This window comes from Gopherus evgoodei, chromosome 1, assembly GCF_007399415.2.
Source record: "Gopherus evgoodei ecotype Sinaloan lineage chromosome 1, rGopEvg1_v1.p, whole genome shotgun sequence".
NCBI lineage: Eukaryota > Metazoa > Chordata > Testudines > Testudinidae > Gopherus > Gopherus evgoodei.
This window is the reverse complement of record NC_044322.1, coordinates 22731934-22759633: the sequence shown is the minus strand read 5'-3', so window position 1 is coordinate 22759633 and position 27700 is coordinate 22731934. Positions and strand designations below refer to the sequence as shown.

General features: G+C 43.0%; 1 protein-coding gene and 1 long non-coding RNA gene across 2 annotated transcripts in view; one reads left to right on the top strand and one right to left on the bottom strand.

Moving 5' to 3' along the window:
• SLC36A4 (solute carrier family 36 member 4) overlaps positions 1-27700 on the top strand; it is a 246333-nt gene that overhangs the window by 100215 nt on the left and 118418 nt on the right. Inside the window, 2 exon segments of the mRNA XM_030559215.1 lie at positions 12439-12455; positions 12458-12610. Coding sequence (XP_030415075.1) covers positions 12439-12455; positions 12458-12610 — 170 coding nt within the window.
• On the bottom strand, positions 21305-24514 carry LOC115649989. The gene is made up of 3 exons (XR_003999978.1): positions 22627-24514; positions 22214-22303; positions 21305-21847 (listed from the first exon to the last, which is right to left on the bottom strand). It is a non-coding gene; the product is annotated as an uncharacterized LOC115649989 (long non-coding RNA).

The following is a 27700-nucleotide window of genomic DNA, read 5'->3' as shown; positions in this document are numbered from 1 at the left end:
GAACCGTAACGACCGCGGGGCACCGGTTCCTGCGTCAGGATGGATAGCACACACAGAGTCAGTAAGCTCAGGCCTGGATCAGGGCTGAGCAACGGTAATCATTTTCAGGCCCAGCCCTTGGTCAGGGCGGGGCAGCAAACGCTGAGTCAGTAAGCTCAGGCCTTGGGGCAGGACTGAGCAACAATAACAGTTATCGGCCTCCTCAGACCGGGGAGAGGGGGAGTCTCTTCCACTCCACTGCGTCCTAGCCCAGGGCCCTAACAGCGGCTGTCACTCTGCTGGTCAGTCAGTGGGGATCCTGGCCGCAGCACACTGACATAGACTCCGGCAACTCCGCAGCCTGACTGGGGTCTGCTGCCCCCAGGCTGCTTCTGTACTCCTCCTCAGGACCTACCTGGGTCCTAACATCGGCCTCTGCGGGGTCCAGGAGTGTAGGCCCATCACGACCGGGGCTGGGTGGTAGGTCCGGGAGTTCCTCGGGACACTTGGGCCATGGTAGCGCCGGAGGCTCCTCTGGGTATTAGCAGGTGCAGGGAAGCTCCGGCGGCTCCTCTGGGTAGTAGCAGGCACGGGGAAGCTCAGGCGGCTCCTCCTGGCAGCGAGCACGGGGAAGTTCAGGTGGCTCCTCCTGGTAGCGAGCACGGGGAAGCTCAGGCCAGTCTGGGTGGCTCCCCTGGGTCGCTGGAGTCTCCCAGTTTCAAGCTCCTGGAGGGATGTCTGTTCTCTGCGGCCGCTGGGGTCTGACTGAGCTCTGAGGGCCGGCTTTTATAGTTCCGGATCGCCGCCTGACCCTTTGAGGGGCGGGCTCAGAGCTCCGTAACTCCGCCCACTCTAGCCTTTGCTGGGCTCGACCCTCTCCGGGAGGAGGGGAGCCACGTCGGCCCACTACAGATAGGTTTTTCCTTAAAAAGATTTTATCCAAAAAAATCAATTCAAATTAAAAAAATGTTTTGATTAAAAAAAAAATTGATTTTTATCCACCCTGCCAGTGACCCATCTACTTCAGTGTCCAGTCTTCAATAGTGGCCAGTACTAGCTGCTTCAGAGGAAGAACTCCTGCAGTTGACATGCATACTGCAGCTTGAACAGTAGGGCTTTAATATACATTGTTTATTAGTTAAAGGCTTTGAAGAGGAACAGCAGTGTTTAGTGGATAGAGCTCAGGGCTAGAAGTCACCAGACTTGATCTCTAGATGCAGCTGAGAGGCCAGCTCGCTGTAGATTCCTTCTTTCGAGATTCTCACCAATAAAATGGGGCTAATATTTACCAGAGTGTTGTGAGTTTGAATGTTTGTAAAGTTTAAGAGCTCCAAATGGGACGTGCTAAATATTATTTAATTGGTCTATATTGGTAATCTTAGATTATGTCCACTTAAGAAGTCACTATTAATTTAAATTTACATACAAGAACAGCGATTTAAAAAGCTCTCTCTTAGGCTAGTGAGTCCTAGCTTAATGTATGTCAACATGCATTAGAGTCAGAGTTGAAAATTGTGTAAATATATACTTTCATTTTCATAGTGGCACCTTGCTGGTACTTTTTAGAGAATCTGCTTGTTTTTCAGTGTATGATACTTAATCTTGAGATAGTAAAAAACATTAATAGGATGAAATATTAACTACTATAAGTTCTAACTTCTGTATGGATTACATTTTGAGAAACACCACCAGAAAACAGTTATCTTAGTTTTCAAGTTTTTGCTTTTCAGTGCTTCATTTTTTGGAGAATATTGGACCATTTGGAAAATATTTTGAAGTCAATGGGAGCTACAGATCTGTAGCACCGTTGAAAATTAGGCCGTCTGCTATTTAATTGCTGGTACAGAGCCGATGTGGAGACATTACACAATAATGAAGTGCTATTGTGTGAATCAAACAACTTTCAGAATGTGATATTTCTAAGTTATCCCGTTTGTTACTTTTGCATTGCTACAACATTAACAGTGATTTGGCTTGGGGGTTTGTTGTTTGCTCTACCCCATGAAATAATATATATTTTTTTAAATTATCCCCCCCCTTCCATACGCACACCAAAACCCCAACAAACAATACATGTAAGAACATTTTATTTTATCAATTTCTATTGCTCTCTTTATAGAGTTTATGAAAGGGAAAATACTGTTGGTTGACAGTATCTCAGTTTTGCATGTTGTTATTTAGAGAAGGGGTGGTCAGCTTTAGATGGTAACTCTTGACTTCTTTTATTAAAGTCTAGACTGCTTTGTTTGTTGAGACAAATGCACCAAAAGTAGTTGTGTGTGTGCGCGTGCGTGCATGTGCGGAGAGCATAGCAAAATATAAGGAAGCATGCAACCCCTGTTTTTGTTGCTTGCAGTTGAGCATAGGAACAGCACAGGTATGGAAATGTATAGCCTCTCTTTAATTTATCTTTTGAGGTATCATTTCTACAATGGCTCATGGTCACAATAAAGAGTATATTTGTCCTAGATGGTCATGCTAGACTCTTCTTAGACTGAATGGGGGAAGGGGAAGAGAGAGAGAGAGAGTTGAGGGGTGGATGGATAAAGTGGCAGATTGACACCTTAGGTGTACATTTCCAGATTTGCTCAGGAAACAGTTCTGGAGGTGGTGATGCTGTCAATTTCCCTTTCCTGATGGGGTGTTGCCAGAGCATCTTTTAGGATCAGAAGAAAGAGGGGCCGAATGATGCAGTGGTATGTCTTCTAGTCATTGCACATCGTAATATTGACGACCATGATGGTGAATCTAGTTGATATAATGGTGGTGATCAGGCTGCCTGCCACACTCCTACCTCACTGCCATGCTGGGTAAGCGTCCACGGGGGCTGGCAACCTTGTGTAACTAAAACTACCCAGTCAAAACAGGTTTCTGATGGCTCACATGTGGGCACTTCCTTTCATCTTTGGAAGGTTCTAGACTGTTGCCATCCCAATTGTGTAAGTTTACCAGAAGTCTTCAAAACTCCCGATCTCAACAGTCCTTTCAGTTTAATAAAAACAAAAATGAATCACGTTACATTTGGTCTGCGCTTCTTTCAACAAGAATTTTACCCAGTGATAGAGGTTTTATTAACATGATCTTCCTCCTACCTTTTGCCCAATTTGAATTTTGACGAAGAGTAGAGTGTAAAACAAAAATGTCCAATGCCAGGTGACCATTATTATTATTTTTTTTATTTTATTAGTGGTTGAAGGTGGTTTTTGGTTTTTAAAAGTCTTATTCTAATTGAGGGATTAAAATGATTTTATTTACAGGCAGTCTTATATGCGGAAAGGGTTTTCCTAGGAAACCTCAAAAGCCATATTCATTTGAATATTTACAGAAATTAGCAATACAGTTAACAATTTCCATTTTCTGTTAAATGTAAACTAGAGAAACACACATTATAACAATACAGGGAAAACAGAAAAAAGGAAGGACAGGTGGTTAGGCCTTGTCATAGGGTGGGATGGTCCTTGAAGGGATCCCACTTGTCACTAACTAGCTGCGTCCCAGGTGATGGGTTTGTGGCTAGGGATCAAGTGATAGCCTGTAGATTACATGGTCCTTAATTAAAATGGAAGCGAGACCTGCAGGGAGCAGGTAGGCTCCTGTAGGAGAATCTAGGTCAGAGGAAAGGGCTGGGCTGCAGGACCTGGATTATCTGTTTAATTTAGGTTGGACTGCTTTGGTTTTTAGAAATAAACCCATACCTGAAGAAAGGGACTTGCATTCTGCTGCTTTGATGTCCTGGCTGGTGAGTTGGCCTATTGGTTTATAGACCCTGACTCAGCAAAGTTATTAAGCAAGTTTTAATTTTAACCATATGAACAGTCCTATTTACTGAAGTGCTTTGCTGGATCAGGACCTTAGACTTTAAGGTACTTTTCTCATTAATATGTAACATTAACAACTCAGGTCAGATTTTGGGAGCTAAAACTTTGGGATTATCTAACATACTTATTAGAACTTGGCTTTATGAAGAGGGAGCAGTTTGCAGCTTTTCTGCTGAGTTTAGCAGCAGTTATTTGTGTCGTCAATGTTGCTGATATGCAACAAAGGGTCTATTTTGCTGTATTTAATGAGTTTTCTTAATTTTCTTTTTTCAAGTGTGGCCATGTTCAGATATATAGAATGTCTCAGTAATTAATTTTTACACTCTCTGAGGTACAGTACCCAGTTTCCTATTTTTTTTAGTTGGAGGCACAACCATTTAAGTTGCAGAGTGAAGGAGAGACTAAGCATATTGTTAGTTCTTCTAGCAGTGAAACTATTTTTAAAAATATTTTTAAGATATAGCCTTGGGACACTTCTTTAACTGGTTGGAAAGTAATAGCATATTAACAGTAAATTAGTTTAATATTATAAAAAATTGTTTCATGTCAGAAATTTGAATCTCATGCAGTTAGAAAATTGCTTACTCACTAGAACGGAGAATTTTGCTTTGAAGTCACCTCATATTTAGAGCTTTGAAGTTTGGTTATGAAGACTTTACTCTTTTTTTAGTTTATAGTTGTTTTTTTAAATAAAGATTTCGGTGGGGAGGAAGTAACATTGTGAAGTCCAAATATTGGGGCAAGGCGGTCAAGCTTTTAGGTCATATCACATGTTAGAAGCAATACTGGGTTGGTAATAACCAGTGCTTAATTTGTAATGAAAGAGGTGCTGGGGCTCAAGCAATTAGATGCCAGGGCTCAAGCAATTTTTTTACCTTCATAACTGATACAGCAAACCCAGAGGTGCTAGACCCTCAGCATGTGGGCAGTACCCCCAGCCAGACACTTGGGAAAGAGTTCTCCATAGTAACTCAGAGCCCTCCCCATCAAGTGTCCCATCACCAGCCTTTGCAGATATTTTCTGTTAGCAGTCACAAGTTGGCTACATGGCACTGTAGGCTGAAGGCTCCGTTGCCAAAGCAAACAGAGGGGGATAACGGACAACTCTGTCTTGTATCATTAGACAAATTAAAAAGAGACGATTGACGTTTAACCAGATAAGACACTCGAGGATAAGTATATAGGCCTGATATGCCCTTATAAAACTAACTTCCAAAACCGAACCTTACCCAGATGTGCCTCAGGTACTCTCCCCTCCTCCACCATCAGTCGAAGGCTTGCTGAAGTTCCAAAGAGAGCAGCAGTGAGGAGGAGTTACTAGATTAACATTATTAATCAAATTCAGAATTCTTCTGATACTATCAGATTGGTGCTGCCAGCAACAAACCCAGATTGGTCAGGGTGAACATATTTGAAAAGAGGACACTCAGTGTACTTTCTAGCATCTTAACATAAATTTTAGCATCCATATTAATTAAAGTATCAGAGGGTAGCCGTGTTAGTCTGGATCTGTAAAAGCAGCAAAGAATCCTGTGGCACCTTATAGACTAACAGACGTTTTGGATGCATCTGAGGAAGTGGGTATTCACCCACGAAAGCTCATGCTCCAAAACGTCTGTTAGTCTATAAGGTGCCACAGGATTCTTTGCTGCTTTTATATTAATTAAAGAAATAGATCTATGTGATGCACAAGTGGTAATATCTTGTCCTTCTTTAGAAATGGCCACAATTTTTGCGTCTTTCCTTGAATCTGAAATTTCATTCATCTGCAATGTACCATTAAATAATGCAATTAAAACAGGGACCAGCACTTGTCATAGGGCTCTAGAATACTCCCTAGAAAACCTATTGGTACCTGGACCTATATTGGATTTTAAATTCTTAATTATAACTTCAACTTCTTCTGCAACAATTTGCCTATCTAGATCTGCAACTTCATCCTCTGACTCCTGAGGTAGTTTCACATTTTTCAAATATCTATGTATACATTCAGAATTTGAATGTTCTGAAGTGTACAAACGTAGCAAATGTTTCAGAGATCTGTTTGATGTCAGCTACTGAATCTCTTGTTTTATTTCTAATCAGAGGGATGGCTGATTTATCTTGTTTCTTTTTTAGCTGTCTGGCTAAAAGCCTATCAGGTTTATTGTTTTCTGTTTAATATATCAAAGGTTTGCTCAGCCTTTCCTGTTTGTAACATATTCATTTTTTTTCTTATCTCATTTATTTTCTTATACTCTTTTAGATCCTGTATATTTATGTTTACCTTTCAAAACAGTATCAGAGGGGTAGATGTGTTAGTCTGGATCTGTAAAAGTAGCAAAGAGTCCTGTGGCACCTTATAAACTAACAGACGTATTGGAGCATGAGCTTTCGTGAGTGAATACTCACTTCATCGGATGCAAGATGCTTGCATCCGACGAAGTGGGTATTCACCCACGAAAGTTTATGCTCCAATATGTCTGTTAGTCTATAAGGTGTCACAGGACTCTTCGCTGCTTTCAAAACAGAAACTTCTCTAACCAAACTCTCTTCTTCAATAACTTTATCTTTTTTCTGTTCCGATGCTTTAATTATAAGGATCCCCCTCATTATCACCTTTCCAGCATCCCAGGGAACACTTTTCTTGATTCCTTCCTAACCATTTTCTTCTATATATTTCTGAAAATGTTCTTTCAGCTATTGAAATCTAAGGGGGTCAAACAACAAAGCTCTATTCAACTGCCTGGCCCTTTGTTTTTCCACTGAGTCTCAATATTTTATATGCAGAGGCATGATCAGATCAAGCTATAACTTCCATATTAGCTTTTTAAACCAAATCAGCCACAGTCCTAGAAACAAAAATTATATAAACCTTGGAATAAGATTAATGGGTAGCAGAATAATACGTATAATCCCTGACATCTGGATTAATCTCCTTCCAGAAATCCACCAGATCATCATTTTCTAAGTGATTCTACAAATTTTCACTTGCTCCTCCCAAAGACACTCTGTATAAATTCTATCCGCCATGGGGGATTAAGCATCTTGTTAAAATCCCCCCCTCCACCCCAATATTAGTATCGCCTTCCCTAAAACTTTCTAAGGCTCTGTCTACGCTAGCACTTTTGTCCGTAAAATGTTTGTCGGTTGGTGTGTGAAAAAACACCCTCATGATTGACAAAAGTTTCATTGACAAATGCGCCAGCGTGGACTGTGCTGTGTTGGTGGGAGATGGTCTCCTGCCAACATAGTTACTGCCGCTCATTGGGGGTGGTTTAACTATACCGGCAGGAGAGCTCTCTCCTGTTGGCATAAAACTACTACCCGGGAGACTTACAGCGTCACAGTGGCAGTGGTACAAGTCTGTAGCGTAGACAGCCACAATCTCTTTTAAAAAGCAACACAGAAAGAAGCTTGACCTTGCTTGGCAGCATTGACATTGGCTAAGGTGAGAAGTTTACCTTTCAAGGCTCCCTTAATTAAAATATATAAATATATCCGCCCTCTGTATCTGTGAGTTGTGCTGAAACAATAAAAGCTGTTCACAATGATGCCTAAGTCTTTAAGTTGCTACAGTGAATTCTGAGCCCATGAGTAGTCCAAATTATTCCTTCCAATGTGCTTTGCTTTTGTCAACATTACATTTTGACTACCATCATTCTACTTGTTCAGCTAGCAAACAAAACCCAAAATCTTTCCAGCAATCTTCCAGAGTCTTCAAAATAAAATAAAATAAAAGGAATGATGGATGAGTCATCTGCTAGTTGTGAGATTAATACTAGGCCCAATGTTGTTTGAAACACAGTTTAATAGGAGAGTCTCGTGGATTGCATCTAAACCCTCTAAACTGTGAACACATAACACCCCTGTGGCAAATGGAGCAATTGTTAGCATGGGAAAAAATATTAAATATTTAGTACTTTAAGTTTCTCTGAATGTGATTTACTTCAGGAAATCAGAAGAGTTAGTGCCATGTATCATCCAGTTGTCTACAAATCTTCTGTGTATGGTTTGCAGACTGACCATGGTCCATACACCACAGATTAAGAAGTAGTATACTTAAGCTCATGGAAGATATGTTCATCGGTGGCTATTAGCCAAGATGGTCTGGGACACAACTCTATGCTCCAAGTTTCCCTAAACCTCCAGCTGCTAGAAGCTGGGCCTGGACAACAGGGGATGGATCACTTGAAATTATCCTCTTCTGTTCCTTTTCTCTGAAACACTGGCACTAGCTGCTGTTATAAGACAGGGTACAGGGCTAGATGGAAACATTGGTCTGACTCAGTATGATCGTTATTATATTTTTAACTTCTTATGGCAAGCTGTCTGAGGCAGGGGCTATATCTGTGTCACCTATTTGTTCATTGCCTAGTGCAATGGGTCTGGTGCTTCTAAGTGCTACTGCAATATAAATATTAATGTAGTAGACCTAGTTGTACAAGTTAGAGTTAAAGGAAAGTCTAGAACATTTTGCACCAGATACATCAAGAAGAGAGGTTTAGAATAGTTGGCTAAAGTTCTGGCAAGTAAAACTTTTTTGTAATTTTGTCTTGAAGAGATAATAAAGACATAGCACACATTGCACAGGACGAAAGCATATCTAACTAATTTTTTTAGTATTGTAATCTTAGAACAAATGTTTCCGTCCTCCGAAAACAACACACAATTTGTCTGTGTTTATCACTGCAGAGTGATCATTGCTAGTAAAGAAATAATCAAATATCAGTGTATTCAATTCACAATGTTTTATTTGAGTCTACTGAGGTGGATCAGGACACACAATGTACTAGATGTTGCTCCTCTGTTAAAATCTCTATTTGCTGATGTTCAGAAGTTGGTTTTCAAAATCTCATCTTGGTTAAACTCCATCCTCATCAACTCTAAGGTCTGACCACATGAGAATGAAATATACTGTCAGATTAAGAATTGCAATCTAGCCTTTTATTTACTATTCCTAAAACCATTATTTGCTCATCCTTGCATCAACTGTCAGAGGCTATGGATAAGAATGATGAGGTGGCCAAAGTAATATCTTTGCCAACTTCTGTTGGTGAAGTGGACATGCTTTCAAGCTTCTTTTCTCAGATCTGTGGAACTTAAAAGCTTGTCTCTCTCACCAATGGAAGTTGGTCCAATAAAAGATATTACTTCACCTACCTTGTCTCTCTCATATCCTGGGACCAACACAGATACAACAATACTGCAGACAATTTTGATTAGAATAACAGTTTCAGGGATTTTCTTTTCATCTTAATTCACAGTGTATAAAAAGGGATGAGGTGAAACATATGAAAGGAGTCAAGTATCAGAGGGGTAGCAGTGTTAGTCTGGGTCTGTAAAAAGCAACAAAGAGTCCTGTGGCACCTTATAGACTAACAGATGTCTAGGAGCATAAGCTTTCGTGGGTGAATACCCACTTTGTCAGACGTCTGACGAAGTGGGTATTCACCCACGAAAGCCTATGATCCTATATGACTGTTAGTCTATAAGGTGCCACAGGACTCTTTGTTGCTTTTATATGAAGGAGAACACAGTAAAGGTGTATCTGGGGGAGTGAAAGGAGGAAGACCAAGGGTGACAGTAATAGGAACACAAGGTTGCATATGGCAGCAATTGTACAATTTGGAGAATTCCTAGTGTTTCTTTGTAAATAAGTGAGCAAAGTATTTCAGTGGTGGGTGAAATGACTTATGTGTGTTTGTGTGTCTATAGTATTCTAACTCTAATCACATAGATCTATAATATGTGATTCTGTATAGTAGACAGATGCTTGTATATCCTGTGCATAGGGATCCTGTTGGATGAAAGATGCTATATATTAATATTGAAGCATTTCTCCTTTTAAATGTCATTCTTTTGGGGATAGAATATTTAATATCGGAAGAGTAGATTCTCTTTGCTTACTGGGAATATCTGTACAACTTTATGCTGATGTACTTTTAGTTGTGCTTTGAGTATCCAACAGTGTCTTGCTATGGTAAATAAGAGACCTACTAACCCCCTTTATCTTTTCACACAGCTTTCTTCCTGTGGTTCACTATTATTATCATTATTAGCAGATAACCAACAGGGAATGGCTTAATAATCTAAGCATCATGTTTGAAACAAGTAAGAGCATAAGAACGGCTGTACTGGGTCAGACCAAAGGTCCATCTAGCCCAGTATCTGTCTACCGACAGTGGCCAATGCCAGGTGCCCCAGAGGGAGTGAACCTAACAGGCAATGATCAAGTGATCTCTCTCCTGCCATCCATCTCCATCCTCTGACAAACAGAGGCTAGGGACACCGTTCCTTACCCATCCTGGCTAATAGCCATTAATGAACTTAACCACCATGAATTTATCCAGTTCTCTTTTAAATGCTGTTATAGTCCTAGCCTTCACAACCTCCTTAGGTAAGGAGTTCTACAAGTTGATTGTGCTGCATGAAGAAGAACTTTCTTTTATTTGTTTTAAACCTGCTGCCTATTAATTTCATTTGGTGACCCCTAGTTCTTGTATTATGGGAATAAGTAAATAACTTTCTCATCCACTTTCTCCGCATCACTCATGATTTTATATACCTCTATCATATTTTCCCTTAGTCTCCTCTTTTCCAAGCTGAAGAGTCCTAGCATCTTTAATCTTTCCTCATAGTTTCCTCATTCTAAAGCTACAGCCTCATTTTTCAAAAGTGACCAGTGATTTTGAGTGCCTCAATTTTTGGATGTCCATCTTGACTCCTTAAAGGAGCTGATTTTTTTAGAGGGCGAGTAAACACTTTCTGAAAATCCAGCCCCTTAAGGTCAGGTTGGGCACCCAAAATTACTGCTCACTCTTAAAAATTTAAGACCGTGTGTTCAAATCCCATTTTATTATGAAGTGTTTGTATTGCAGTAGCATGTTGAGATAGTGTTTGTCTTTGATACTGTACAAACATGTTCACTCCTATGCAGAGTGCAGGCATGTGAGATCTTTGCCGCACTGAAGTCTGGTATTGCAAGATGTATTTGACTTTGATGGGAGTACTCATATGAGAAAAATCAAATATGTATATATGTGTTTTCAGGATTGCGAGCCTTATGCCTTATTTTAAGGCCTCCTGTGAGTCTTTTGCCCAAATGGGAGTTTCACCCTTAAAATCCACTTCTGAAAATCTTCATCCTTCGAACAATATTAGCCCCTTTCAGAATCCTTTTCAGTCCAACTGATCAGTTTTCGTATGACAACAAAAATGCCCATTAAGTGAAGGTTTGTGGTCATGTTCAGTTTTATGAGGAAATACTAAAACACAGGTTTGGATGTTTGGTCCCCAAAAGATGAAAATGTTACCACTGCATTGTTCTAGCTTTACTATATGTTGGTGGGAAAAAATACCATTTATTTTTTATGAAATAATTTGAGATTCTAGGAATGGGAAAATCTAAGTGCAGTCTTTCAGGTCTTTGATCTGTTGAGCTGTGGGGTCTGTACTTGTGGGGTTTAGCTGGCTGTTTGCTTCAGGGAGTTGGGTCCTATTCATTAATTGCAGTTACATTTTTTTAATGTGTATATGTGCACATAGAGCACAGAACAAGGGCACTTTTTAGAAATTAATGCTGTATGTGCTAAAAACAGAACATGAAATCCTTGTTCTGAAAAAGGGGGTTGGTCTTATGTTGCTAAAGTACTTTAAATTTCTGAGGATTCACAATATTACTAAAAAAAATTGACCAGTTCTGGTGCAACAGTCCTGATAACTTAGTGGTGGGTGGTTTTTTTTTTGTTTGTTTTTTTGGGGGGGTAAACCTTAAAAGGAGCAAGAAAAACTATGCCAAATGACAACAGAGTTCTGTGGCACCTTTAAGACTAACAGATGTATTGGAGCATAAGCTTTCGTGGGTGAATACCCACTTCATCAGATGCATGTGATGAATACTCTGATGAAGTGGGTATTCACCCACGAAAGCTTATGCTCCAATAGTCTTAAAGGTGCCACAGGACTCTCTGTTGCTTTTTACAGATCCAGACTAACACGGATACCCCTCTGATACTATGCCAAATGATTATTTATTTGTATTTTTGCTAGTTCCCACAATGTGCTAGGTACTGTGCTTGCACATATAAATAAGTGCTTTGTTAGACTGGGGCTTAAAGCATTGGTACCATTTGAGAACATGAGTTAGAGTTTGTCTATCCTACCACTTATGAAAAAACACCACCTCTGAGCAACATAAGTTTCGCCGGCATAAGTGGTAGTGTGCATAGTGCTATGTCGGTTGGGAGAGCTTCTCCCGCCAACAGAGCTACCAACGCTCATTGGGGTGGTTTAATTATGTTGATAGAAATGCTTTCTCCCATCAGCATAGAGCAGCTACACGAGAGATATTACAGCAGCACAGCTGCATCGGTACAGCGGTGCCATTGTCAACTCTCTTGTGTAGACATATCCTTAGTCTCTACTAAAGTCAATAGGGCTACTTTATGTGCTTTGCTGATTAGGGGCGTAGTCCCCTTCCTAGAGGATCTGATCCTAGAAAGAAAGCAACATAGGGAGGATGAGCAGAAAGGAATAATAACAATCAAACCATATATTCAAAATTATTATATATAGCAATCTTCCCCCTTTTCTTCCAAAAAAACTAGCTTTTACAAAGTGTTTGCAACTGACATAACTCTTGTATAAATGTTTTCAACAGGTTGTATCAATCCGTGAAATTCTGTATTCTTTTGGGATTTTTGTGACCTATTCAATTCAGTACTACGTTCCAGCAGAGATCATCATTCCAGCAATTACCTCAAAAGTGCAGCAAAAATGGAAACTGTTTCTGTGAATTTATGGTCAGGAGACACTTTTGGTCTGCTCAACCTGTAAGTACACCATACAACCTTCATAAAAATGCTCATATTAAGTTTCTTTGAGACCTGCTTGGAAGAATGAATGTTTCTTCTTAGATATTTTCTGTGGGGGGTGGAGGAGAAAGGAATTGGTAAATCTAAAATGATTCAGTGACTTTTTTTTTTCCTACAAACAATCAGTGACTTGATCAATATAATGTTTGGTTCATATTATTATAACAGTATTTTATTGGTAGCATTGATCATGAATCTGACAAGGCAAATAATTTTTTTGCCAATGATCTGCCAGTTCTACCAGAAGACATTTGAAACAGTTTTCTTACAACGAAAGGTTTTGTTTGTAATTTAATGAAAGATTTAAACAAAATCCGTGCTGTCCTATATGCACTTCTTTTTTTGTGTGACTTCACAGTACAATGCTCTGCAATACTTTGCCACTACTGACTTTCAGAAGCATTATTACATTGAAACGAACAGGAACTGTCAGAGCTTAGCACTTCTGACAATCAGGCCACTGGTCAATACTGGCGCACGAAAGGTTGTTTTCTATTCTGATTCCTGTTTGTCAACTCAACAGCAATCCAAATGAAGTCTTTCTACCTCTTTTTTGTATCAGCTTCATGGCTTCTTTCATCTTTAAACCTTTTTGTTCTATATCATTCTTCACTACGTTATCCAGCACATCCTTGCTCTCCCTCTATTTCTAGTTCCTTGCACTCTGGTATGCATCACCATGTATGGTATCTTTTCCAGGTCTGTTCTTGGCACATGTCCAAACATAAGTCATCTGTCTTGAATCTTCTTTAACAGCATTATTTCTTGCCCCAGTTGTTTTCTCATCTCTTTATTTTCTCTCAGAATTCCCCTCAGACAGTTCATTTCTGCAGTCAAAAAGTTTCATTCATTGGCTTTCCTTATACTCCAGCCTTCCGACCTGTACAGCAGTATCAACATGTCAGTTTTCTCATATATATCAATTTTTTGTTTTTAATGATATATCTTTAGCCTTCCATATCTTGTAGATGTGCAGTAGTGGCTAATCAAATTCTTCTTTTTATGTCATTTTCACAATTCCTCTTCACAATTCCTCTTCGCCTTTGCTCTCCCTCCAAGGTGCATACAGTTTTCCACTTGTCCTAGTTCTTTGTCTATGAGTTTGATCTTTACCTCTTTCTCTTGTCTTGCAGTTGCCATAACTTTTGTGTTCCCATGGTGTTCTTCAGTCCGAATTTTCTGCTTTTCTGGTCTAGTTTGTCAGTAAATCCCTATTGGCCAATGCTGAGCTGTTAATACCATCTGTGAATCTAAGGTTATGCACTGTTCTTCCACATAACATGATTCTGCCCATTTCACCTCTAAATGCTATAATCACTGCTTCTAGTACCAAGTTGAACAAATCTGGGAATAGCCTACAGTCTTCCCAAACCTTTACATCAGCTTATTGTTTACTCTCACCACGCTCTTTGACTGTGTAGAGGTTTTGTATCAGCTCAGTCAGCTTTTTGGGGATGCCATACATTCTCATAATTTCCCCAAACTTTCCTCTCTTTTTTTGCCAGCAAGGGCCCAAAGACTGAGTTGCACTAAGTGTAAGTGTTCAAAGAACTGCATAAAAATGAAATATTGAAAAAGCCTTCATATTTATCCAGATGGAAGCAACTAATCTGGGCAGAAATAAAGGAATAAAAATACAGTGAGGAACAAACTAAGCAGTACTTAGTTTTTGTAGATCGATGAGCTTTTTATATCTTGTTTTTCAAGATAAGTAATGAAGTAACTTTCTCCTGAACTAGTAAAGACTGATGAAAAGCACATTGCAGTATATAGTGAAAAGTACTGGAGCTCAGAGCTAACAGTATCTTTCATTCTAACCAGAAATATAATGTTTAACAATAACTATTATTAGAGCTCTATTCCAGAAATCATGGAAATACTCTTAAAATGAGAATAAAGAATATTAAATTTGATTGTGGACATGGAAGTATTAGTAGAACAATGGGATATTTTGATTATGTCAGCTTGGAATGAAATGAAATTAATTGAATGATGCTGATCCAATCGAGTGTGTGAACCAGGCTATTAACTACTTGCTTTCTGTTAAAAATCCATCTGAGCCTCCTGCATAATTTTACTAAGTGATTAAATTCATTATTCTGTTAAACTTATCAGTCCTCCTCTGAGTACTTCTCCATTTACACTGCACCTGTTTTAGCAGTGAACAATTCTTGGCTCTGAACAATTAGGAATAAGACAACAACATGACAATATGTGTATCTGAGGAATTAAAATGGCAGTGTTAGTGGCTTGAAATATGCCAACAAAATACTTTCTAAGCTTAGTAGCAACACAGGTCAGATGAAGAAACTAAAGTATAATTCTAAGCCTTAAATGCTCGATAAAGGACTTGATGCATGTATTTAGCATTAAGTGATGCAGTCATTTCCTTAGATGTGGCAGATGCACTAATCAGAGTTGGCATTTTTGATTAACAATTTGTCTTACTTAAAGAGGAGTATTAGGTGAGAAATACATTGAAAAGTCACCATAGGGGTAAAAAACGAAGTAATTAATTAGACTTTTAGGTGGGCTTTGAAATATGTGCGTGAACAGTAATGGGAAATTTAAGCAAGGTGACCTATAACCGCAGGAAATGTTTATAAATTGCCAATCAATAAAATAAACAAAATGAATGGTTTAACTGAAGTATAATTTGGTGGTATCCATAATCATTGATTTTTTCATTGTAGTTGTGTTTTTCATGTTAGATATTAGTGACTCAGACATGACTCAGACATGAATACGTCTAATTCTCCATAAGAAAGTTCGGAGTTCAAATACAATCTAAGAAACAGATGTGTTCTCAGTGTGGCGTAGACCTTTATTGAACTCCGAGAGATGGCAAATATAATGTTGAATTAAGGTTACTTGTACTCATAGTTGTAGAGGAAGAAATGATATATCTGTGTCTTTGTTTCCTTATTAACACACAAATTGACACCAGTGTGCGTATTTATTGCAATATGGAGTATTATTGGCACAAAATAGCTTGTGTGCTTTCTTACATGCAGTGCAATCACTCAACTTTTTATAGATGGATTTGACAGATATAACAAATGCTATATGGAATATTTTATGATACTGAATCATGCTAGGAATTTTTTTATTGCAAGCTGTTGCTGAGGTTGTATCTCATGAAATCAGCTTTTTACCAGCATAAGGATTTTTACATCCCACAACTAATTTAATATTGCTTATACAAATAACTTCAAATGGTCCAGCTTGGTGGCCTATGCTAATAGTCTGCACTGCCATGCCAAACAACCAAGTTTAATTTCTGGTCTTGGTCTATTGCTTCTCTGGCCATCAGTGGTTCGGAATTTGTCATGCTCTTTTACAATTTATGAGCCTTCATCAGAGTCAAGGTTCTAGTTCAATATGAATAATTGTATACAGAAAACTATGTTAAGAATGTTGTTAAGATTGCAAAGTTAACCACTGGAAAGTCAGGAAATGTCAGGGCTAAAGTAACCCATGCTCACTAATTTCCGCCCTCTTGTTCATATGCATTATGGCAGTCTTCAGTTGCTGTTTTTCCCACAGAACCCTTGCTGCATCCAGGACATGGTAGACAGTGCTCAGGAATGAATCAGGGTTATGTAGTGAGTGAGGTTGTTGTCCCTGGGACCCTTTTGCTGCAGGTATTGGATGAGATGAGGGACTAAAGAAAGAGATTAGATGGTTTTGTGGTTAAAGAGAATTTTCTTAATTGTGTGGCTTTTAATTCTTTTAAAGAATGGTTGTCAAATGGGTTATGCTGGCTATTGCTAGTTTGCAGACATATTTTTTCTTATGATTTTTAAAACCCAGTACAGCTCAAACCATTTAACAATGCACTTCTCTCCTACAATCTTTGACCCTTTTGAAAAGGGCATTATAAAATAATAATTGTGAATAATATTTGCTTTATAGCAAAACTTTTTTATTTTGTTACGTATGTGAAGTCAGTGCAATTCCTAGATGTTTTATTTTACAGCTTACTCTCCAATTATCCTTGGGAAACTTTGTGGTGTTTCAGTTGAAGCTTGGATTCTAGCTTCTATGGGTTAGGCTACATTTTAGGCATCTGTCTCTGGATTCTGGGCCATACACCAAGTATGATCAGTTTTGTCTGGATAAGAGAGGGCATCCAGTTATTTACGGGAAATGAAGACAAGATCTGGAATGGGAAGAGTAGCAGGTTGGCCTCTGTAATTTGTATAGTTATTTAATTATTGGGACAAGGGAATTGCTTTACTTTTGTAACTTCATAGTTAGTTCATGTAGCAGGGTGTCAGTGCAAAGGCACCTAATTAGCCCCTGCTCAGCAAGACCCAATCAGGGGAAATAGATTGGGGCTGGGGCGAAGCCTGGTGCCTGGCCTTTAGAATTGGCTGTACCTGTGGGCCTGAGGCTTCAAGGGCTATAAAGGCTGGCTGGCAGCCAGAAGAAGGGGGAATGGCCGGGGGAAGGTCAGTCTTCAGGTTGAGGGCAGACTCTGTTTAGGAGAGGAGATTATCAGGTGTGCAAGCTCTGTACATAGCATAACACTGGTGGTGGGAGAATGTTGTGTAAATAAAGCCTTGGGTGCTGCATAACTAGAAGCCTTTCTGAGCTTTATTGGGGCAACTAGTTGGCCCCAGGAAGAGGGGCGGGCAGAGGACTTGTCACAGTTTACTAGTCAGTTCCCCATAATATTCTGAATAGTTCAAAATAGTGTGACAAAGTTCCTCCTCTACCTTGGTGGGTCCTGCGCTTATTGGCGGATTTGCTCGCCTCACAGATTCACCCTGTGGGTCGGGAAACAGCTCAGAGACCTTCCCCTCTGGTAGAAGCCACAGTCCAGGTCATTCCTCCTGTGTCTGATCAGGAGTTGGGAGGTTTGAGGGGAACCTGGGCCCGCCCTCTACTCCGGGTTCCAGCCCAGGGCCCTGTGGATTGCAGCTGTCTAGAATGCCTCCTGTAACAGCAGCATGACTGCTACAACTCCCTGGGCTACTTCCCCATGGCCTCCTCCAAACACCTTCTTTATCGTCACCACAGGACCTTCCTCCTGATGTCTGATAACGCTTGTACTTCTCAGTCCTCCAGCAGTATTGCGACTCACTCTCAGCTTCTTGCATGCCTCTTGCTCCCAGTTCCTCGCGCACACTTCCTCTCCCCTGGCTCCCTCTGGCCTGATTGGAGTAAGCCTGTTTCTAGCATCAGAGGGGCCTTAATTAGAGTCAGGTGCTTAACTGCCTCACCTGACTCTTAGCAGGTTAATTGGAGTCAGGTGTTCTCATTAGCTTGGAGCAGCCCCTGCTCTGGTCACTCAGGGAACAGAAAACTGCTTATCCAGTGGCCAGTATATCTCCCTTCTACTACTCTGCTGTTCCCAACAAGCCGGGGTCTATCACAATGGCTATTTCATCATTACTAATTAATCTGACTTGCTTTGATGCTGTTGGAGTTGCCCTTTGAGCTGTAATTCTGTAATGTATGTGTACTTTGGATAAGTAAAACTAAAACTAAATTTCAGAGTCACTCCATAGTAATAACATACAGTATTAGAGACAAATCAGAAAGTGAGCAGGACTATTGACAGCACATTTAGACTCTTTTGAATAACAAACCAAAAATACAAAGAGAGAGAAATATACAAAATTTCTACCTTAAATAGTGTTGTCAATCCTTAAATAACGAACACTTTTTACAGTATAAGTAGGACCATACCAAATTCATGGCCATGAAAAATGTATCATGGACCATGAAGTTTGGTCTTCGCCGTGAAATCTGGTCTTTTTTTTGCTTTAACCCTATACTCTACAGATTTCGTGCCGGTAGACCAGGGTTTCTGAAATTGAGGGTCCTGACCCAAAAAGGAGTTGCAGGAGGGGTGTCACAAGGTTATTTTAGGGAGAGTCACAATATTGCCACCCTTGCTTCTGTGCTACCTTCAGAGCTAGATGGCCAGAGAATGGCAGCTGTTGGCCAGGCGCCCAGCTCTGAAGGTAGCGCCCCGCCAGCACCAGCACAGAATTAAGAGTGGCAATACCACACTATGTCACCTCTGCCTTCAGAGCTGGGTTCCCAGCCAGCAGCCACTGCTCTCCAGCTGCCCAGCTCTGAAGGCAGAGCCACTGCCAGCAACATTGCAGAAGTTACGGTAGCAGTACCACTCCCTCCCTACAATAACCTTGCGACCACCCCACAACTCCTTTTTGGGTCAAGATCCCTACAATTACAACACTGTGAAATTTCAGATTTAAATAACTGAAATAACTAAATTTATGATTTTTAAAATCCTATGACTGTGAAATTGATCAGAATGGGCCATGAATTTGGTAGGGCCCTAAGTATAAGTTTAGCAGATATACTCATTACTTTGTGAAATGTATAACATTCATTACAGGTTAAAATATAAAGTTCTTCTTCAAGTGCTTGCTCATGTCTATTCCATATTAGGTGTGTGTGCTCGCCACATGCGTGGACGCTGGAAGTTTTCCCTCAGCAGTATCCGTAGGGGACCGGCTCTGGCACTCCCTGGAGTGGCACCTGCATGGTGCGGTATAAGGGGTGCCACTGGCTCCCCGCACCCTCAGTTCCTTCTTGCTGCCATTGACGGTGCTGGAACATCTACTGCTGTGGCTAGTGTTGTTTCGTTTTCTGTTCTTGTGAACTTTGAAAACATGTAATATAGTTGTATATAGTTAGTAGTTTCTTAGTTACCTTAGTAGCAGATCCCTACTTCTAGTAGCCCCAAATGGGACTCAGCTGGGGACGGGGCATGCCCCGGTCCCCCGGCTTTAAGCCCTGCGATCACTGCAAGCGGCCTATGCCCATCAGCGATCCACATAACAGTTGCCTAAGGTGCTTAGGTGAAGGGCACGTAAGTACAAGTGCCGTATCTGCAAGTCCTTTAAACCTAGGATAAAGAAGGAATGTGATATCCATCTGAAAGTGCTCCTAATGGAGTCGGCACTCACTCCAGCACCAGAGCAGCAGTCTGACTCTGCACCGAGCATCGTGGCCTCTGTTCGCAGTGCTCCGCCGGCACCAGTCCCCCTCCACGGCTCCAGGGAAGAAGCTGAAAAAGACTGGGAAGGGAAGATATTCTACCTCCCTTAAGGGAAAGGAGAGGGCTGGTTGTGAGACATGACCTGTGCCGGGTAGCCCAACACCCCCTTCAGGAAGTCAGGCCCCAGCTCAAGTTGAGCAGTGCAGCCCATCCCATGTTTCGCATGTGACCCCAGGTTGTGGTGCAGGCCCTAGCCAGCTTCAGGTGCTGTTGATGCCCAAAGCTCTTTGAGAAGCTCAAGAGATCCTGGTGCCACCCACACTGGCTCCTGCAGTACCCCGGTCTCAGGGAAAACCCGTGTTGGGACCTATGCATGTGTCCCTAACTTAGTGGTACCAATCCCCATCAAGAAGGACGTCCTGCCATCACTTGCCTGCCCAAAGCCATCACGCCTCAGGACTGAAGAGGCAGGCTCAGCGAAGCCCTTTTCAGTCCCCACACTGAAGGAACTCGAGGCGTGCCTCGCCAGTAGATTGGTGCAGACCTTATGAAGCATGCGCCACCCGGCAAGAGCTCTGGGACCAGTCCCAACCATCTCCAAGGGCCTGGTACTGATCCCAGGACCGACTGGACACCAGAGACGGCCGATTGCTGGGCTGTCATCACTTGTCTCCAAGAAGGAGGTAGCCCTACTCAAGACGATCCCCACGACAACTGGCCCATAGTAGCTCTTGGTCCCCTTTGATGTCCCCGTACTGGTTGAGTAGCGTGAGGCATGGATCACCAGATATCCGACACAGATCCACTGAATGCTGTCAGTCCATGAGAGCCAGACCAAGACAGTCTCGCTTGGATAGGTCGGCTTCGGAACGCAGTGGCTGGCACCGGTTGGATAAATGCCTCCGCTCAGCCTGATTCTGGTCGCCTGGTACTGACCACTGGTAGCTCCAGCTTGGAGCAAGGTTCCCTGACTGCCGGACAAGCCCCGGTACCGGCGGTGCCAACTACATTATCGGCACTGAAACCTGTCCCATGGCCTCAAGTACAGTGGTCGGCATCATGGTACCCGTGGAACCCTGGGGGATTCACCCAATATTCCCAGGCTGCCTGATCAGTGTTGGGATCCTTGGACAGGCCAGTGGTCTAAGTATCCCATCGCCCTCCGGTGCTCGAGGCTTTGGGGGGTAAGACCCTACAGGTCCAGGAGGACCCAGGGGAGCAAGCTGCTGGACCACCAATAGACGTGGAGGTTCCTGGGGCACCAGCCTTGTCTGGCAATGACGAGGACAATGCTATCACGGGGCCCCCTCACCCAGTTTCTAAGGATGACCCCAAAGTGCACCAAGAACTTTTGAAGAGGGTCACTTCTAGCCTGGGGCTTCAGGCAGAGGAACTGGAAGAGCCCTCGGACTCCCTCTTTTACGTCCTCTGCTCCTTGGCTGCTACTAGGGTGGCTCTACTCCTTCATGAAGGAGTTTCCAAAATCACTAATGCCCTGTGGCAGACGCCTTTTTCCCTGGCCCCTATCTCTAAAAGAACTGATCACAAGTACTTTGTGCCAACCAAAGGGCATGAGTACTTATACTCCCACCGAACCCCTAGTTCTCTTGTGGTTGAGGCGATTAATCACAAGGAGAGGCAAGGACAACCTGGGGTCACTCCCAAAAATAAAGACTCGAGGAGGCTGGATCTCTTTGGTTGTAAGGTTTATTCATCTTCCAGCTTTCAGCAATCCCTCCTTGGCTGATATGACTTTAATATGAGGCAAGCCCTGGCCCACTTCAAAGGGTCACTCCCTAAGGCATCCAAGAAGGAATTCCAAGCGATCCTTGATGAGGGCCAGGATGGCCCTCAAGGCGCTGTCTGATGCTGCTGCCCGCACCATGGCTTCCGCTATCTCCATGCGGCGCGTCTCTTGGCTGCTCTTCTGGGTTGTCCACTGAGGCCCAACAGTCATTGCAGGACTTGCCATTTGATGGCCGAGCCCTACTTGTGGAGCAAACAGACAGCAAATTGCATGGCCTTAAGGACTCCCACACCACCCTGAAAACCCTTGGCCTTTCTGTCCCAGCTCCGGTGTGTAAGTGGTTCAAACTGCAGCAGCCACAGGGCCAGGAGAGTCAGACTCAGCATGACCAGCCTCATAAACAAGCCAAAGATTACAAGTGCCACTTGAGCCACCCGCCTCCATCCTCTGCCCAGTCGGGCTCGACCTGTAATAAACGGGGCCATTTTGAGGGTGTGCCTGAGGATGACCTACCAGACTATTCCCCAGATCCATCTTTCCTAGTGTTCTCCGATTGCCTTTCCCCTTTCCTCCTGGCGTGGACCGCTATAACTTCGGACCGCTGGGTCCTCAGCACAGTGGAACGGGGTGATACCCTCCAGTTCCTTTCTACCCTCCTTCCCACCCACCTTTCCCTTCCCTCTTCAGGGACCCCTCTCACAAGAGTCTCCTTACACAGGAGCTAAAGGGGTTACTGCAGCTGGGTGCGGTGGAAGAACCAAGGGTGTTTACCAAGTGTTTGTCAGTGGTAGCGGCTTACTTCATGCCCTGGGGTATCCAGATTTACCCATACCTCAATGACTGGCTCATCCAGGGCGGCTCCAGGTTTCAAGTCCAAAGGGATGTCGTGGTGCTTCAAGCCACATGCCGCTCTCTGGGCCTACTGGTGAACAACAAAAAGTCAATGTTAGTGCCAGTGCAGAGGATAGAGTTCATCGGAGTGGTCCTCGACTCTACCTGCGCCAGAGCGTTCCTGCCGCTGGAAAGGTTCCACACAATGGCAAACTTCATCACAGAAGCCTCCACATTCCCTCTGACTACAGCCAAGGTCTGTCTGCATGTCGTGAGCCACATTGTAGCGTGCACTTACGTGGTCCTCAATGCCAGGGTCCGGATGCAGCCCATGCAACAATGGCTGGTGATGGTCTATTCCCAGTCCTGAGACCCACCTGGAGAAGATTGTTACAATTCCCATTCGATACTTACCTCACTGAGATGGTAGACTGACTGCAGGACAGTCCTGGAAGGGGTTCAGTTCGACAACCACCCTCACTCCATCGACTTGGTGTTGGACACCTTGGACCTCGGCTGGGGGGCACATCTCGGCAACCTCCAAACACAGGGGATGTGGTCCCCAGAGGAGGCGCAGTTCACATAAACATCAAAGAGCTCAGAGCAGTCCGGCTGGCATGCAGCGTCTTCTTGCTCCACCTGTCGGGCAAGGTGGTACGAGTCCTAATGGACAACAGAGCCCCCATGCGCTCCCCCTTGTCTGTTGATGTAGAACACTCGTCTGCTCTCTGTCAGGAGGGACTCCGTCTATGGGACTTCTGCATCAGCCACGAGATCCACCTGGAAGCTTGTTACCTTCCCGGTGTCAGGAATACGCAGGCAGAACAGCTAAGCAGGGACTTCGTCTCTCACCATGAGTGATCACTGCATGATTTTCCAAAAGTGAGGAGCTCTCCAAGTGGATCTGTTTGCTACCAGACAGAACAGGAAATGCCACCGATTTCTTGACAGGGTCTGAGCAAGGACACCTTCTCCGATGCCTTCCTCCTGTCGTGGTTAGGGAGCCTGATGTACGCGTCCCCTCTGATTCCACTCATCAGCAGGGCCCTGACAAAGATCAAGAGACCAGGTGCAGGTTATCATGATTGCCCTGGTGTGGCCTTGCCAGCATTGGTTCGGCACATTCATGTGCCTGTCAGCGGCCCCTCCCTGGCCCCTGCCCAACCAAACAGACCTGTCGCAGGACTGCGGCTGGCTCTTACACCCCAACTTTGGGTCTCTCCACCTCTCAACATGGATGCTGTGTAGCTGAACCTGGAGGAGCGGACCTGTTCAGAAGGAGTCCAACAGGTCTTCCTGGAAGGTAGGAAGCCCTCAGCTAGACTGACTTACCTTGCCAAGTGAACAAGGTTTTCCTGCTGGGCATCCAAATGGGGCATCTCTCCCTCGCGTTCCTCCATACAGGCCATCCTGGATTACTTGCTCCATTTGAGGAACCAGGGCCTGGCGCACACTGCCATTAGAGTGCATCTTGCAGCCATCTCCGTTTTTCACCCGCCAGTCCAAGGACAGACGGTGTTCTCCCATGACATGTCAGGTTCTTGAAAGGACTGGAGAGACTCTTCCGGCAGGTCCTCTTTAGGCTCACTGGGCCACCCTTTGAACTGCTGGGTTTCTGCTCCCTTTCTCATCCGTCATGGAAGGTCGCTTTCCTGGTGGCGGTGGCGTCAGTAAGATGGGTCTCGGAAACTAAAGTCTTGACCTCAGAACCACTGTACACTGTCTTCTACAAGGAAAAGGTTCAGTTGCGGCCCCACCTGGCCTTCCTGCCAAAGGTGGTTTCCACCTTCCATATGAACCAGGACATCTTCCTTCCAGTGTTCTGTCCCAAACAGCACAAGACCAGTGAAGAGAGGTGTCTTTACACCCTGGACATCCGGAGGGCTTTTTACTTTGAACATACCAAACCCTTCCGTAAATCAAATCTACTCTTCATCACTACAGCGAATAGGAGGAAGGGTCACCTGGGTGTCCTTGCAGAGGATTTCCAATTGGATCACCTTGTGCATAAGGACCTGTTACGACCTGGTGGGAGGTTCCGCCACCACCGATTGTCAGAGCTCACTCAACGAGAGCGCAGGCGTCTTCAGTGGCCTTCCTGGTGCACATCCCTATCCAGGCCATCTGTAGAGCCACAGTGTCCTCTGTCCATACGTTTACCGCTCATTATGCGATCACTCAGCAGGCCAGGGATGACGCTGGGTTTGGCAGAGCTGTGTTGCAATATACACGTTTGTGAATTCCTACACACCTCCAGGGTACTGCTTTGGAGTCCCCTAATATGGAATGGACATGAGCAAGCAGTTGAAGAAAAGACAGTTACCTTTTCCGTAACTGGTGTTCTTTGAGATGTGTTGCTCATGTCCATTCCATGACCCACCCTCCTTCCCCACTGTCAGAGTTTCCAGCAAGCAGGAACTGAGGGTGGGGAAAGCTGGTTGCATCCCTTATACTGCTCCATGCGGGCACTGTTCCAGGAGGTGCCAGAGCCCCTGTCCCCAACGGATACTGCTGAGGGAAAAAATTCCAGCACCGGTGCATGTGGCGAGCACACACACACCTAACATGAAATGGACATGAGCAACACATCTCAAAGAACACTAGTCACAGAAAACGTAACTGTCTTTTTTTGGCTTTTCCCACTACGTTTTTCCCTGTAGGAAATGCAAATTAGCAGGATGAGAGGCAAGATAGTTTTGTGGCTAAGGCATGGAGCTGGAATTCAAGAAAGCTGCATTCAGTTCCTGGCTCTGTCACTGACTTCCTGTGTTACCTGGACATGTCACTTAAACTGTACGTGCCTCAGTTCTCCATCTGCAAGATAGGGATAATACTTTCCAATGACATAGGAGTGTTTTGTAGCTAAAATCATTAATATGCTGTGAGCTATTGTTGGTATTACAGTAGTGCCTAGAGGACCCAGCTCAGATTGGAGCCCCTTTGTGTTAAGGCCTGTGCAAACATATGAGGCAGATTGTTCCTTTTACATTGCTTTCTAGTCCATTTAAATCAGTGGGATAACTCATTTGATTAACTGTGCACTGATGTGGGAGGTATTCACAGTCTGACCTCACCAAGAGACAGCCTTGTCCTGAAGAATTTACAGTGTGAGACCTTGATTTTGCAGAGACTGAAGCAAGTACTTAACTTAGCAAATAGCGAGTGGTCTCCTTGACGTCTTGGCAGAACAGGAACCGAAATAAACAAAATGTGAGAAAAAAGAAATGTCCTCTTTTTACAGAAAGGGAACTCAGGCACAGAATGACTGTCCCAAGGTCGCATCACAAGTCTGTGGCAGAGCTGGGAATTAGAACACCGTAACACCATCCTTCTGGAGTGCAACAAGCTTCCATACAGATAAATCAGTGTTTTTGAGCTGTCATGCTGGATTGTTCCTTCTGTCACATATCTGAAAATCCAGAGTAATGGCAACAAAGTCAGTTACTCCTGTGACTTTGATGGAATAATTCTAGATTAACACCAATCTCAGAGGGCAAGTTTTGTCCCCCATCATATATTCTTCCTTTAAACATGTTTTATATATTTGTTTCAGCAAATGATGGAGAGTCATAGTTTCTATTCTGCTTGCAGTAATTATTCATGAATCAAATAAATTTTATGATAGAAAAATATGAACTTCTTGTTTTTCTCAAAGTTAGTGCTTTTTAATTTCATGGGTTTTTCCAACAAAATTATCTAGATTATCTTTTCTACTTAAGTAATATTTTATTTTGAATCACAATACTGTGCTGTGAACTGGTTATTAAAGAGCAATTTTCTGGTAAAATGGAAGCTAACGGGCTAATCCTCTCTCTAAGCAGTCCATTTTTTAATTATAAAACTCGGTGTTTACAACAGACACTTCTAAAGTTGTACATGTGCTACAGAGTTTTCTCTTAGCGTGTCAGTTGAATGTGCTGCCTGCTGATACACCATATCCTGGTACACCAATTTTGATAAAATGATTGAGCGCAGACCGCCTGCAGTTCACATGAATAAAACACTAGCAGGTGCCAAAAGGTGTTTTTCTATATCTAAGCTTCTGACTGTACCCGCTGATTAGTACTAATAGAGTCTGTCTTGTTGAGCCTTTGTGTCGTGCGGTACATATTTATACTGGATGCAGCTCAGCATGCTTTGATTCTGTATTCAGAGCCTGAAGCTTTTATTTGTGGAGCATTTTGGCTGACATTTGGGGCAATATTTCAGAGAGATCTTATCCAAAGAGCTTAAATGAAATGGTAACCTATGACCCACTTGGTTGAAGGGGCATTATTTCATTACTAAGGCCCTAATTGTGATATTGTGGAAACTGCAGATTCTGCAATATTAGGCTTCTACCTCAGTTTTGACAGCGGGAACCCCACTATGTGCAGGGCTAACATTGGGAGCCCTGGCCACCCAGGGGCTGAGGGCAGAAGCCCCCAGTGAGACCTTGGCTGCCCCAGAGCTGAGAGTGGGAGACCCCACTATTAGCCCCAGATGGCTGCTCTCAGCCCTGGCCCTCGCTCTCAGTCTCAGGCGGCCGACAGCAGGAGCCCCCTCTCTCAGCAGAAAATCAAGGAAAAGTAATAATGGAATTTGTTTCCACAAATAATAAGGTCCATTATTACTTTTCTGCAATTTTACATAACTTGTCTGCAACTCAGCTGTAATTTTTTGACAATCATCCCTCAATTCAAGTAGGGCCTTATTCATGCCATTTTCCATGTGTTTTATCCTGGTGGTGCCAATCTCCTCTTGGGATCCCCTTTCATATAGGAAAGCATTATGCCCGTTTTAAAGATGGGGAACTAAGAGGCTAAGTAATTTGCCCAGAGTTCCACAGGAAGTCTGTGTCAGAGCAGTGAACAGAACCTGGGTCTCCCACGAACCAGCTAGTGCCCCAACCACTGTGCCACCCTTCCTTCTTCAATGAAAAGAACATTCTAAAATTCTGAGTGCTGTGCCTGAAAGCTAATATTTCATAGAAAAGATTTAGAGGGATTTTCCTGGTACAGAACCTTTCACCTATGTTGATGTTCTATTTAGCATGCTGATAACTGCTCTAGAAAAGCCTGTGTGAGACCAATTTACTGTTTGTGCTTTTTTTTCATAATTCTTCTTACCATGATTATTTACTAACACACTTATTTGTGTTGCTGTAGGGTTTATTCCCTCACAGCTTAACTTCTCCCATTTTATCTCAGGGTGTAGTTGTAATGTTCAGTGAGGTATAGCACAAGTATTACTGGGATGTTTTAAACAAACCTATTGAATTCACTTCTGTATCGAGCAGAAGGTGAAGTGAGGGATGGAGGAAGGTGGTCTAGAAGAATAGAGAAAGGTCCATTTTGCTTATTTTCATGTAAACTGTTGTATGTAAAGTGTATTTTAAAATGTTTAAGAAGTTTCATTTAAATTTAAATTAAAATGCAGAGCCCCCCGGACCGGTGGCCAGGACCTGTGCCACTGAAAATCAGTTCGCGTGCCGCTTTCGGCATGCATG